The sequence below is a fragment of the Corylus avellana genome, chromosome ca11 (genome assembly GCF_901000735.1).
Source record: "Corylus avellana chromosome ca11, CavTom2PMs-1.0".
Classification (NCBI taxonomy): Eukaryota; Viridiplantae; Streptophyta; class Magnoliopsida; order Fagales; family Betulaceae; genus Corylus; species Corylus avellana.
In genome coordinates, this window is record NC_081551.1 from 14,494,256 (window position 1) to 14,508,221 (window position 13,966).

The 13,966-nt window shown below is 35.1% G+C and overlaps 2 protein-coding genes across 2 annotated transcripts; one reads left to right on the top strand and one right to left on the bottom strand.

Moving 5' to 3' along the window:
- Positions 1-902: 902 nt before the first annotated feature.
- LOC132165711 (probable glycosyltransferase At5g03795) lies at positions 903-4,275 on the top strand. Its single transcript, XM_059576379.1, has 4 exons — positions 903-1,249; positions 1,379-1,572; positions 2,397-2,745; positions 3,456-4,275. The coding sequence occupies exons 1-4, from the start codon at positions 941-943 to the stop codon at positions 4,119-4,121; spliced, it is 1,518 nt and encodes a 505-aa protein (XP_059432362.1). The 5' UTR covers positions 903-940; the 3' UTR covers positions 4,122-4,275.
- A 54-nt stretch (positions 4,276-4,329) lies between these two features.
- On the bottom strand, positions 4,330-12,731 carry LOC132165712 (serine/threonine-protein kinase SRK2A). The gene is made up of 9 exons (XM_059576380.1): positions 12,186-12,731; positions 11,732-11,806; positions 11,520-11,621; positions 11,350-11,403; positions 11,166-11,258; positions 10,957-11,049; positions 9,214-9,318; positions 9,016-9,114; positions 4,330-4,902 (listed from the first exon to the last, which is right to left on the bottom strand). Exons 1-9 carry the CDS (start codon positions 12,303-12,305, stop codon positions 4,576-4,578), a joined length of 1,068 nt encoding a protein of 355 aa, XP_059432363.1. The 5' UTR covers positions 12,306-12,731; the 3' UTR covers positions 4,330-4,575.
- Between the last annotated feature and the right edge of the window lie 1,235 nt (positions 12,732-13,966).

Genomic DNA, 13,966 nt, shown 5'->3' on the forward strand with positions numbered 1-13,966 from the left:
TTTTTTTTTTTTTTTTTTGGTCAATTAGATAACAGAAACGATACAAAATAAAAATTATACCCATCATATAAAAAATTTTAAAAAAAATAAAAATTAAAAAAATAAAAAAATAACCCGCTCCATGGTCGTGGGACAAAGTTTTCCTCCAAACTGGGTTTAGAAATTTCCTTCAACCTAATCTATAAGTGACATGTGTCTATTTTTTTAATAACATGTGAAATGAATATGAGTTTTTAATAAAATTTATTTCAACTTTGTCTTTACTATTAAAAGAACATGTGCAACTCACATGTTTAAAAGACACATTTCACTTTTCTTCCAACCCAATTTGGAGGAAAACTTTGTCCATGGTCATGTGTCATCTTTTATTTTTGAGTTTATTTATTTATTTTTTATTTAAGGGCATAATTGTATTTATTTAATTAAATTGAAAACTAAATTCTCAATGTCAAAAAAAAAAAAAAAAAAAAAAAAAAATCACGAGGAGATGTTGACACAATTTCTTTTATTATTATTATTATTATTATTTAATAAAAAGGGGTGGGGGAGGAGATCAGAGAGGGGGGGATAGGCCGGATAGCTGCATCCAAAAACCTCTATTCACCTGTTCTAATTCCCCAGTCTCTTGATAGGCCAAAAAAGACAAAGGAAAATGATAATATCCATTAATAAAGAGGAGGACCCACACAAGATTTATGGAAGTCAGAAGAGAATCAAGTAGCAAAACAACACAACCCCCTTTTTGGCCCTATACTCTTATGTTGCCCTCACCAAGAATAAGACTGATCATGTGCTTGCGCAGCAAGGAATAAGTAGCTTTCAAGTAACCAAAGCTATTCTCTCTCTCTCTCTCTCTCTCTCTCTCTCAATATTCACGCACTAAAATTCTGGATAGTGTTAAGTGTGGTGGTGGGCATATTGGTAGACACTTGTGGAAGAGATGAGACATTCTAGCAACCCATTTTGTTGTTCTTCTTCTTCTTCATTTTTGGTTCTCTTGCTTGTGATTATACCTTTCTTTCTTCTTCTTTTTGGTTTCTTCTCTTTCTCTTCTCCACCTTTCTCCAAGCAAATCACTTCTGGGTTGCTTGAAGCAGCAGCAGCAGCAGCTCCCTTATCTGCTCCATTTACTTCTTATTCACAACACAATGAAGGGTCTGAAGCACCAACATCTGCTTTTAATATTTCTGCAGAAGCTCCTGCTCCACTTGGTTCTGCAAAGCCCAGAGAAGCATCACCTCCCCTCATTGTAGGTATCGGATTTGGTTTAGGTGCCGTAAAATAATAATAATAATAATAATTTAACGGTTCAAACTCGATTTTATTCCCTTTCTTATGTTACTAATATTTTGTTTCTTTTTTGTTGTATATATTGAAGCATGAAGGGTTTAATGAAGGATTTGAGACTTCTAAGGGAAGCAGCAGGTTGAAGAGAATTGAAGCGAGTTTGGGTAAGGCCAGGTTTTATATAAGAGAAGCTGGTGAAGTGAGAAATTTCACAACAACTAGTGAAGATCCAGAAGAATATGTTCCTCAGGGACCAATATATAAGAATCCCAATGCTTTCCACAGGTATTTTCTTTCTCAATTCCTTGCCTTCTTTAGTCTCCATCAAGGGATATAAGTTTGGAATATTGTGTTTGGACATTTATTCTTGCGTAAGATGAGGTGAAACGGAGAAGATTCATTTTATGGTCTAGATTAGATTTTATGTATCTAAAAGTGTATATGTATATGTAGTAGTCACATGGTGAATATATTGTCATCTTATTTAAAAATTTTAAATGGTGTACATGGTGCCATATCATTAAATGCATCAAAACAAAATGAACCATGAAATGGATTCTCTCCATTTCAATTAACTTGAGACAAAAAAAAAAAAAAAAAAAAAAAAAAAAAAGTACTAAGAGTAGTGATACTCTTCACACTTATTTTACACTAATTGACTTGGCGTATTTTAAGTAATTTCCTATGTCAGCTACTTAAAAAATAAAACAACAAAGCAAAAGTTACTTAAAATACACTACGTCAACCAGTGTAAAATAAGTGCGATAAATAAATGCGAGGAGTTTCATTACTCAAAAGTTAATAATGTAGGAGAGGATCCTTTTGAGAAATGAATTTGATTTTGGTGCTGTAAAAAAAAACCATAGCACATACTCTATAGCTTTTTCAATGGTCCAGGTTTAATTTAACTTTCTCCCTCTTTTTCATGAAAAACTTGAAATTAAATATAAACCGTTGAAAAAACTACATATGCTGACCTAAGCCAGCTCGGAGAGGAATATGAATCGAGATGGCTTCTAACATTAATTGTCTCGTTCAATTTCCTGATAAACCCATTGTTTTGAATGTAATTAAATCGACATTTTGTAATCTATATATAAATATTGTAGGAGTTATGTAGAGATGGAGAGGCTGATGAAGGTTTATGTGTACGAGGAAGGAGAAGCCCCATTGTTTCATGATGGACCATGCAAGAGCATATACTCCACGGAGGGAAAGTTCATCAGTGAAATGGAGAAGGGAGGAATTTATCGCACAAGAAATCCCGAAGATGCCCTCGTCTTCTTCCTCCCATTCAGTGTGGTCTCCATGGTTCACCACCTCTACGAGCCCGACTCCTATGACGTTCATCCCATTCGACGTGTTGTGGTCGATTACATTGATGCCATCGCACGTAGACATCCTTTTTGGAATCGAAGTCTTGGGGCTGATCATTTCATGCTCTCTTGCCATGATTGGGTAAACAATCACATATATACCCACAAAAATTAAAAGTTCCCATTTTTGTTGTCATTTTAGAAATTAATGTCATTTAAAATGCATATATATTATAATTAATAGTTCTTGGATTACTCAAAATTTGCACGGATAGAAGAATCTACTAAAATTTTAAATCAAAATTGAGATTTTCAGCAATATGGGACCCATATGTTCAAATAAATTTTAAGCTGTCTAACCACCTATTCGGACAGGTGAGTCTCATATAGGCTCTCCTACTCGGATTTAGCCTAAGTGTTGTAAAAAAAATTTGAATCGAGATTGAAATCTCTAGCAATTTTGAGCTACTACAGATCTTCAGCAATTTATTGTCTAAGTTACTAGTAATTTGGACAACAATTGTGAGAGAGCTCACTCATATGAGACTCACTTGTCCAACTAACTTACTAACTTTTAGGCTGGCCAACCATCTATTTGGGCAGGTGAGTTCTATACTAACTATACGAACTTTCTCATAATTGCTGCTGGGCACCAAATTGCTAGAAATTCCAATCAATTTTGGTTGACCCAAAGTTGTCCCATCATTTGGAATGACTTGCTCTGTTGGAATTGCTAGAAGTTGTTTTTTTCCAAAAGAAATCTTATCTTATCTTCTTTTGGAATAACTTGTTCTGTTGGAATTTGCCAAAGCTCTTAATGTATTAAAATCCTGTCTTTTGGAATATCTACAGGGGCCGAGGGTGTCATCCTTTGTTCCACATTTATTCCACAGGTCCATAAGAGTTCTGTGCAATGCAAATACTTCTGAAGGATTCAATCCTTCCAAGGATGCATCCCTGCCGGAAATTAATCTTCTGACAGGCAAAACCACAGGGTTGGTTGGCGGTCTATCGCCTTCTCGCCGATCTGTTCTTGCTTTCTTTGCTGGCCGTTTACACGGCCACATTAGGTACCTACTTCTAGAGCAATGGAAAAACAAAGACCAAGATGTGCAGGTTTATGATCAACTTCCTCCTAAAGTATCTTATTACTCAATGTTGAGGAAGAGCAGGTTCTGCTTGTGCCCTAGTGGGTATGAAGTAGCAAGTCCAAGAGTTGTGGAGGCAATCTATGCTGAGTGTGTGCCTGTGTTGATTTCTGCTGGCTATGTGCCGCCTTTTAGCGACGTTCTAAACTGGAAGGCATTTTCTGTGCAAGTAGATGTGAAGGACATACCAAATATCAAAACAATTTTGATGGGTATATCTCAAAGACAGTACTTGAGGCTGTACAGGAGAGTAAAACAAGTTCAAAGACATTTTCTGGTGAATGCACCTCCTAAGAGATTCGATGTTTTCCACATGACTCTTCATTCTATTTGGCTCAGAAGATTGAACATCCAAATTCAAGACCAATAATCATTGGATTGGTCTCCCCAGGCAGCAAGGAAAGTAGAAAAGATTTTGAGAAATTTTCTGAACAAGAGATAACCAGAGATGCAGAAAGTAAGAATTAACAGATGATTGCAATTCTTTTATTTGATTAAACAAGTTCAATAATTGTGCAGTTGTTAATTTGTTTAATGGATTAGTAAGATATTATAATTGTACCTTTTCTAGTCAGGACTATAATTAACAACATTAATCATGTTTATTCCAAGTTAAGAATCCACTATTTTTTGAGGTTGTAGCATAGTACAAACATTAGATTACAAGCAATTCAAACATGCGATGTACTACTTCAGAATCCGCTATTTTTTGAGATTGTGGCATCAACTTATTAAACATTATGCACACAAATTGGTAAATCCTAATGTCACAACATTAAACGCTTTACCTATCCGATTATCAGATAAAGGATGATAGATACTGCTTAACTGATTCGAAATTCTCCACTTGCATGAACTTCTTTGACCCTCTTGTCATACTCATCTTCCTCGTCGTCTTCTTCCTCCACCTCTGCATCTATGTCTCCAATGTCTTCCTCATCTCCTGTTCCCCAGCCAAAGCCGCTGATAGACTTAGATGCTGGAGGTGGGTTTCTCGCCTCCCCTACAATTTTCATTATCTCATCCTCGCTTTGAAGAGAAAAGCTTGGATTGTCTCTCTGGTAATAGATAGCTTGAGCAGACTCTGTTAGCTCCCTTGGCATGTTCTTTACAAACCATGGATGGTTCTTGATATCTTTGATTGTAATTCTCTGCAAAACCAACATCGCATTGGAAACCACCTCAGCACAGTGCTAGACATTCTAGTACTCAACATTATTGAGTCTAGTTACTTTATTATGATAGATATAATATCCTTGATAAAAACATTTTAACTGAGTAATCCACATAACAAACTCACAACCACAGAGTAAAATCATCCTCTCAATCCAAGTAGGTTTCCACAAAAAGCAACAAAGAAACAAGGAAAAGTTCTTAGCTAATCTTAGCTATGCCTCAAAAGAGTATTGTGTTACTAGACATACTTTTTTTACTAATTAGATTAAGCTACTCAATATGTAAGCATAAAGTAAAAGTCACACCATAAGTCCCCATTTCAGATTAGACACTCTATCAGTGGTCAGCAAACCAGATATGGAACACTATATGGTTGGCATGTTCCATCAGAAAGTATCCTTCTTTTTTTCATTTTTATTTCTATTTTTTTTTATTGTTGCTTGAATCTATCAGAAAGTATCAATAATAAGTCCTGAAGCCTCCAAAATGTAAATGGAAAATGTTCCATCAACTTTAAAGGGTCTTCAGATGTTGCCCAGAAAAATTTAAAAATAAATAAAAATAAAAGAAACCAAAAAAAAAAAAAGGACTTCTCAGTTTTTATACTGTCAAAGATGGAGTAGAGCCCTTTGAATAACTTGTATCCCCATAGTATGCCAACTAAAGCGAACATATAGCAGCCCCAGAAGCGGCATGTGATTTCAACTCTATGAATTGTTTCAAAATCATTATAACTAAATTGGGAGAGATAACAGAATATTCAGAGAAACAGCTTCTAGAATATATATTATTATAAGGGTACGACGTTCAACAAGCAAAGCTGAGCCATTCTGCCTTTGCGGCGGATTGTGACAAACTGAACCAAGAGAAGCCTTCTATTGTGAGTGTACATGAACGTTGAATCCAGCACCAAGGAGAAGCAAACAAAATCAGTAGCTATCATACAGAATTGGACCTAAACCTAACAGCTTAATTTTTTGGGTTGAGGTTGTGTCTAACATGTATATCAACAGACTACGAAAACTCTCTAGGCATCTCTCTCCTTCAGCAAATATGTATTGGAGCTGATCGTTCAGCTTGGGCAAAGTATCTTGGTCTTGAGAATGTTGGTGACTATTGGAGCGAGTTGCGTTTGGTCACTATTCCATTTGGTGCCAGTACTGTATGCGTGATACTCTAAAATTTGTGACGGAATCACATGGAGTTAGGTCGATGTTTTAGAGGCTCATATGTAAAGTGGAATTAATTCTAAGGAAGTGAGTAGTTGATATATATGATTGGACCCAAACCTAGAAGCTTAGTCTTGGAGTTGACGTGGTGTCTAACATTATCAACAGGTTCTTATAGGACTCTTCAGGAAATTCTCTCAACAAACACCATTTCAGTAGACCTAGTCTGGACTGGAGCTTGAAGGATCAACCCTAATAAAAGAGATCATACTCGGAAATGTTTAATCACTATTGCTGAGCACTAGCCCATGCAGTTGTGGTGTTATAAGGGATGCAAAAGGGCCAAAAATGGGAATATGAACCTGAATATCAACTGCAAAACAAAGATAAATTCTGGTAGGTTCTTAGAAGGAACCTGGGCTTCCTCTAAAAGTGAGTTTTGGAAATCAAATTCTCTAAATGATTTTAATTAACATTAAACAGTCTTTAAATAGACTTACAAACAGATAACGATATAAACTCAAACAAATGATAAACCTAATAATAAAACTAACCTTAATCCTAAGTGATAAAACTAATCTTAAAACAACTCCTAGCCTATCTCAACATATCTTATCCATAACAAAATTATGATCCTATGATACGACCTTCAATTAATATCATATACAATATGCCCTCACTTTGGATCATATAATGTTGGGGTCCAAACATGGGAATAGTAAAAGTCAGTCTCTCTTTTCCTTTTTCTTTCTATTTCTTTCCTTTTTTACTTCTTTTTCAGTGGGGCTAAGAAAGGCAGTCTCATAGTTTCAGCAACAAATCAAAAATGTTTAGGGGTGTTCAAGTCCTTGTTCTTCCAAAATTTTGACCTGGTCCAGACCCAACCTGTTGACTTCCAACAGGTGTCAGTTCGGAGGTTGGAATCGGTTTTAAGTTTCTGACACAAGTCATCTGTGGTCGCCCCTCTCCTTCTCTCTCAAGAATGAAATGTGACAGGATTTGATAGAGAATTTTTGAACTGTAAAGCACAAGCAAATGGCTCAACAGATAAATGAAAAGCCAATTAAGGGGTGATTTAGGTTACTCTAGTAGGTCGTTCCCAAAATTAAGTTACACAAACAGTAACAAATAGATTCATACAAAGAGAATCAAGTAGTGAAAAAACACAATGAAATAAGTGCTTTCACCATTAGGGAAATGTCCACTTTAGACTTGAAGTTAAAAATTATATTACTGATTAGTAAGAAGTTGTTTTGGAAAGCTCACAAAATCTAAAGAATTTGTTTCTCCCATCAAGAGCTTTTAAAAGAGGTCTATATGGGATTTTCCCCAGATAATTTTTTACTTTAATCAAAGAAATCTAATCCAATTCCTGACACTTGTTCATGATCAAGTATCTCAAAGGGGATTGGAGAATAGAGCCGAATTATCTGAAACAGGGGAACTAGGCCTGATGTGGATACTATCTTAAATTTTGAAAGAACTAATATGGACGCTTTACCAATGAAACCACATGACTAGAACTTTACGAATGAAACTATCTTGCCTTGACACATCAATAGAAATTACTTATAGAAAGGAAAAGCTATGTCCTCAACAAATTTGATGAAATTCCTTTCTTATTTATGTTTCCAGAAAACTCATCATTGATTGTCTTCACGTTGATGATGCTAGCACAATTTTCAGCTATAACATATGTCCTTTACCAACCTTCCCCCTCAGAGAGTAGGCATCTCATTCTATAGATTTGGGGATTCTGAACCTTTCTAAATAACTGTTCTTGGTCGTATTTATGTCTAGGACCTGACTATCAATTCAACAAAATTGAAAGGAGGCATCTCATTCTATTGAAAGTTTTTGGGTTTAGCAGGCTCATTCTAATTTGAATGGAAAATTAGGTATTCTTTCCTAAATGGCATTAGAAAATGGGAAATTATATATTTAAAGAAAGGAGTTATTTGAAAAGAAGGAAGAGAGAAAGCAGAAATGAACAATGCATTTACAAATAGGCCAAAGCATCTTAATCAATGTTAAAAGGTAAGACACAGAATATAAATTAGAAAAGAAACACTGGGATTCTCTAGATTTATTGTAACCATAGTATGGACAATGATTATGCTAGTTACACTAAAACCCTCTAGAATAGTACAATGACAAGGAGCAGAGAATCATACGCCATTAAAGAAGCAAGATACAGCTTAGTTATATGGGTACTAACCAAGAACCTTGCCAGCAACTGAAAATGCAAGACATCAAGATATTAACTAACGAGACTATACATCCTCCTATGGTACTTCTCCCATCCTTCTACTTTTAAAATTGCCATTGGATTTATGGGGTTCACATGTGTAACCCACATGGACCCAAGATTCAATAGTGATTTTAAAAAGTAAAAGGATGGGAGAAGGACCAAAGAAGGAAATGAATAATTTCTCTTAACTAAACCCTTATATTGTTTCCTGGAAAGTGAGTGAAAGGATAATCATTACCAATAAAGGCACTCATGTTTACGGAAGGGAAAAGTTGGCCATTTCCAATGTCAATCAAGACAGATTCCTCCTCCACCTATTTGTACAGTTAGACCAAGGCAGGGAGTTTAATGTCATGTCTTTTTATCATGTCTACCCTATCATTCAAAGCAGCCACCATACCATAGCCAACCAAGACAAACTTTCCATTTATCCTAATACGCCTTTCATTAATGTGGTAAATCGTATAATGGCCCTAAATAATTTCCAGGAAGAGGGAAAATAAAATTTTAGAGGCTTCATTTAAGAATAAGTTCCAATGAGATGAAAAGGGCTAAAAAGGTGTTATTTTCATGACATCCATAAGCTAACCACGCGTAGTAGCTGCAATACATTGCAATCAAATTGTAGTGATCAGAACAAAATTCAGTAACTTCAGACGAATACATACCCTGGATGAATTTGCAACAAATATGCGGGACAGTAGGTGTCTGCAATCTTGAGATATGTGTACATAGTCGGGGATCTTGTACTGAACAGACATTATTTTCTGCAGAAGAATGATAACGAGGAAGAAGATTTGTAAATGAAAAAATTGGAAAACTCTTTTTTTTTTCAAAATTATACATATGAAGAGTAATATATTTACTTGAATTGTTTTCCTAACATTCTTGGGGTCATCTTGGTCTTCAAAAGGGTATGCACCCACCAGCATGACATAGAGAGTTACTCCACATGACCATACATCTGCCAACTAAAACAAAAGCAAGGATAGATATAATCATCTCTAAAATTAACAAATTGCAGCTACTCCAATGTTTATAGCTACTTATAGTTGTAATGTTAGCAAGCATACTATTAAATGGATCAGTTAATCTTTTTGTATTATGATACATGTAAAAATGGTTTTATGAATTTAAAAGCTTTTTATTGTTGAATAGCATGACCAGAAGCACAAGATCCATTAATTTAAGAGATTAATTATGCAGATAGAGGGAATTTCAACTGCCCCTTAAACTCGCATTGGTGATCTACTTGTAGTAAACCAAATGCTCGATGTAGGACGGTTGCTAGTGCCATGTACCGAAGAAGAAAGGCCATTCCAGACCAAGTTCAGTATAGTAAAATTTCCAATGTATCAAAAGCACTTGAGTTTTACAAGCCAACACGAAAATATGAACAGCCATAGATGATGAGTAATGGAAGACATGTAATGCATGAAGGAATGACCCATCTAAGATTTACCTCATCATATTTCTACAATACAAAGATATGTTCCCATCTCTTTTCCACCCAAAAGGTGGGAGGGAAAAAGTCACACACATGTATAGCAATGACAAAACTAAGTTCTCACACAGTGGAAGCTGATGCAAACCTCCACCATTCAACAGCCACTCAAATACTAGTGGGTTTAACAAGTGCTCTAGTAGTTGTTAATTTATAAAAGTCCAAAGAGCATGGCTTCAAAACTCAAGCCATAGGTCCACATGGAATGTCTATAATGTCACTGACTATGCTTTATGCTCATTAAACAAAGGTATCCATCCTTATAGAAGTAACAAAACGACATGTTAAGATGCACCACTTGAATGTAATTTCAAGTGGATCCTCCCTGCCCCACAACTTTAAGACTTTCCCATACCCGCTTCATACTCAGAACAGGAGAAGATATTAATCCTCATTCCCATCCAATATCAAACTTATAATACCCTCACCCTATCCATCCAGCCTCATGCACCTAACAAAGCCAAGTAATTTCAATAAGAAAATAAGATTAAAAGAGAAAGAGAGAGAGAGAGAAAGGAAGAAAATGGGGGTGACATCTACTGTAGTGCAATGGACAAGGGAGATAGAAAATGGATGAGAATTTTGATTCAACTTCTTTTTTATATAGTATCAATAGTCATATGTTTTCTATATATATATATATATATATATATATATATATATATATATATATATATATATTTTCTTTCATATTTATAGAGACAAATATCCATTTTTTGCTGTCCCAAACCTTTTGACCAACGCCAACAGTTACATTTCAGTTTTTGTACCTCTTACCCTAATTCCATTTATCATTGCATTTATTGTACACAATAAAACATAATTGAAATTTAAACAAATAATGATAACTCAAAGAAATAAATAAATAAATAAAAGTATGTCACTAAAGGAATTAATATCATTTTCTTAAAAAATATCAATACTAAAATATGAGTTTGTAAGCATCTAGGAGACGGCATGGAGAGGGACCAACTTGCCATGCCTCATATGACATATCAGTTCAGTGCGCCAATCGCCATCCCCACATTATTTTCCTTATCCCAAGAACAGACTGGAGAAAAATTATAAAATATTTCCACTCAAAACAAGTGAATTACAAATTTACCTTCCCATCATATTCTCGCCGGGAAAGAACCTCCGGCGCAATATACGCCGGAGTTCCAACTGTGGATTTGGGTCTTGAATGCAGCAGGGATGACTACACCACAATCAAAAAGCATACCCAAAAGAAGTAAGTTCAGAAATCAGAATACCATTACTACTAAATATTACAAAAAATAAAAATAAATAAATATATGAATCTAATTTCCACACCTTAGAATAACCAAAATCACAAATTTTCAGCCGTGGCGCAGGGCTTCCATCTAAAAGGGTGTTTTCAAGCTTCAAATCCCTATGGCATATTTGCTGCAAAATAAGATTAAAACATAATTAAATATAATTATAATTTCAATGATAGAGAAAGAGAAAAGGAGAGGAGTGTTAAGTTTGATGTTACCATTGAATGGCAATAATTGACACCAGAGATCAGCTGCTGAAAGAAATATCTGGCCTGGGCAATTAAAGAGAAATAAAAGCATATTAACGACGAAGATAATTTCAATTAAACAAGAGAAAAGTGATTGAAAGAGAGCTTATTCGAGTGAAAAAAGAGAGAAAGTAAAAAACCTCATCTTCACTGAATCTACCGGCATTGCAGATTCGTTCGAAGAGCTCTCCGCCCGCTGCATATTCCATCGCAATCGACAAATGGGTGGGTGTCAAAACCACCTGCAGATTTAAACACCCATCAAAAAAATAAAATTTCATCAGTATTCAAATCCCTTTTAGCCAAATTCTTGGTGTCTAAGGAAAAAAAAAAGAAAAGAAAAAGAACTAGCCTCCTTGAAACGGATGATGTTTGGGTGCCGAAGCGATCTGTGGTTGATAATCTCTCTCGCCACATTCTCATCAATCTGCAAGTAAGATAATTAAGAACAAGTGATGTGAATAGAGGAGCCTTTTAATTCTGTTTGGTTTCTGGGAAAATGGAGAGCACAAAAGAAAAAGACTGAGTTAACTCAAATTCAAGCACCAAATATTACAATTGGGTTTGTTTTACTTGAATATCTATTTCTGGGATCCTCGAAATCATGAAAATTTTTAATTTGCCCTTCCTACATTTTTCCCCGGAAAGCAAACAGGGCCTTAGACTTAAAAATAGTTCAAAATTAATGTTCCACTCTCTGGAACCAACAACACCAAACTTTAAGCAAGTAAACAAAAATCAAATTAGTGATACTTATTTTCCTCATTTTTTCTCGGGAAACAAACAGAAAAGCTCGACACACCCACCCTGTGGCCACGCTCGATGTATTTCATGGCGACGAGCTCCTTGGTGTCTTTGTGCCTCAGCAGTCTTGCCACACCGAAATTCCCAGCTCCCAAATCCTTCACCACCTCGTATTTGTCCATCTTCACTGCGTATTGCTTTCTCTGTTGCTTCAACAAGTATATCAAATATACATATACAAATATATATATATATATATATATATAGAGAGAGAGAGAGAGAGAGAGAGATATGCAACTACTCTACTCCTTTACAGTTGTTGCATGGAAACTGAAAGGAAGGAGAGAGTGTGGGGTGATTGGATCCAGAGTCCAGTGGAAGAGTGATATTTATTATAGGATTAAGGAGCAGAGTTGAAGGCATGCACGTGGGGAGGAATTATAAAAATGGGTAAAAAACCATCGAATCCCATGATCACCAGCTTGAATCCAATCACTCCCACTCACCTCAACATCTTTATATTTTTGCTTCCTTCGCTATTGGATCTCTAAAAACGCCGTTGTGCAAGGAGACCCAACGCGGAGTCTCTTTGACTTTTCGATGCCGTTTTCCCAAGCTTTTTGTTTTCTACTTTTGTTTTTGTTTTTATTTGTCTTATTCAAATCTTACCTTTTATGCCTGTCGGGTCGTATTAAGGTATTCTATAAAGTTTAAAGTTATATAAATTGTGTTAAATTCTTTTTTTCCTGAGATTCCGAGTCGGTTTAAAATTGACAGTTCTAAATGTCGCGTGTTAGATTTTAATTTGTATCATGTCGTTTTGAGACATAAATATAAAATTTTGTAGATCAACCTTAGTCTAACCCATTTAATAAAACAAATATACCGCTCAACTTTACCTTAATAATTTTGTGTTAGGTTAATATTACCCTAATTTATATCCTATACTTGCTAGCTCGCTCCGTGGTGTATATTTTGTGCCCCATTGGTGAAATTGTCGCTTTCTCTATTATCAACGATTTAAATATGTTACTAATTCCTTCTTTCAAAAATTAAATATTATCTGTTTGTCGTCTCTTTAAAAAGAAGACGTCCCCTTCCCAAATTGCATTATTCAACTTTTTTTTATATATATATTAAGTTTATTTTTAAACTAGTAACTAATTCATAGTGGATTGAACTATCTTTGAGGACAATATTAACTATTAACAAATGATTATTATAACAAAACTAATAGTGACGCCCCAAATCGATCCATATCTTATCGGACAATTGATCTGTCTAGAAAAATTGAGCGATCGAAGAATGCCACAAAAAATAAAAAAAATTGGCAATCATTGCATTTCCAAAACATCACCAAAGCACTAGAGTCACCCAAACATAATTTCATGGTACCATTAGTCAACAAAATAGGCATAATATATGGTGTCATAAATCACTATTTACATATAATCATCACATAGTACCATAGAGCTCGATAATGTCACGCCTCTCAAATACAAAACATACAACCCATTAATCCACAAAATTACATTCATTGGATGAAGCCGAAATTCGAACAGTTACAGCTGCAAGAGCTTAGGTTAAAAAAAAAAATGGGTTCAGAGGCCTATCGAGGTGAGCCAACAGAAAATACTTTTGATGACGAAGTCAGTAAAAAATTGAAAATAATAGAAGATCTACATAGAATTCACGTATCTAATTGTGTCGGATGGATGAGAAATTTACCTCATTGTTTATACCCTTCCTTTTTTCTTTTTTCTTTTTATTTTAGTTTTGTATTGGTTATCAATTATAAATGGTAAATTTGGTTTTTCAATGGTCAAAGTGAGTATTTTCGAAA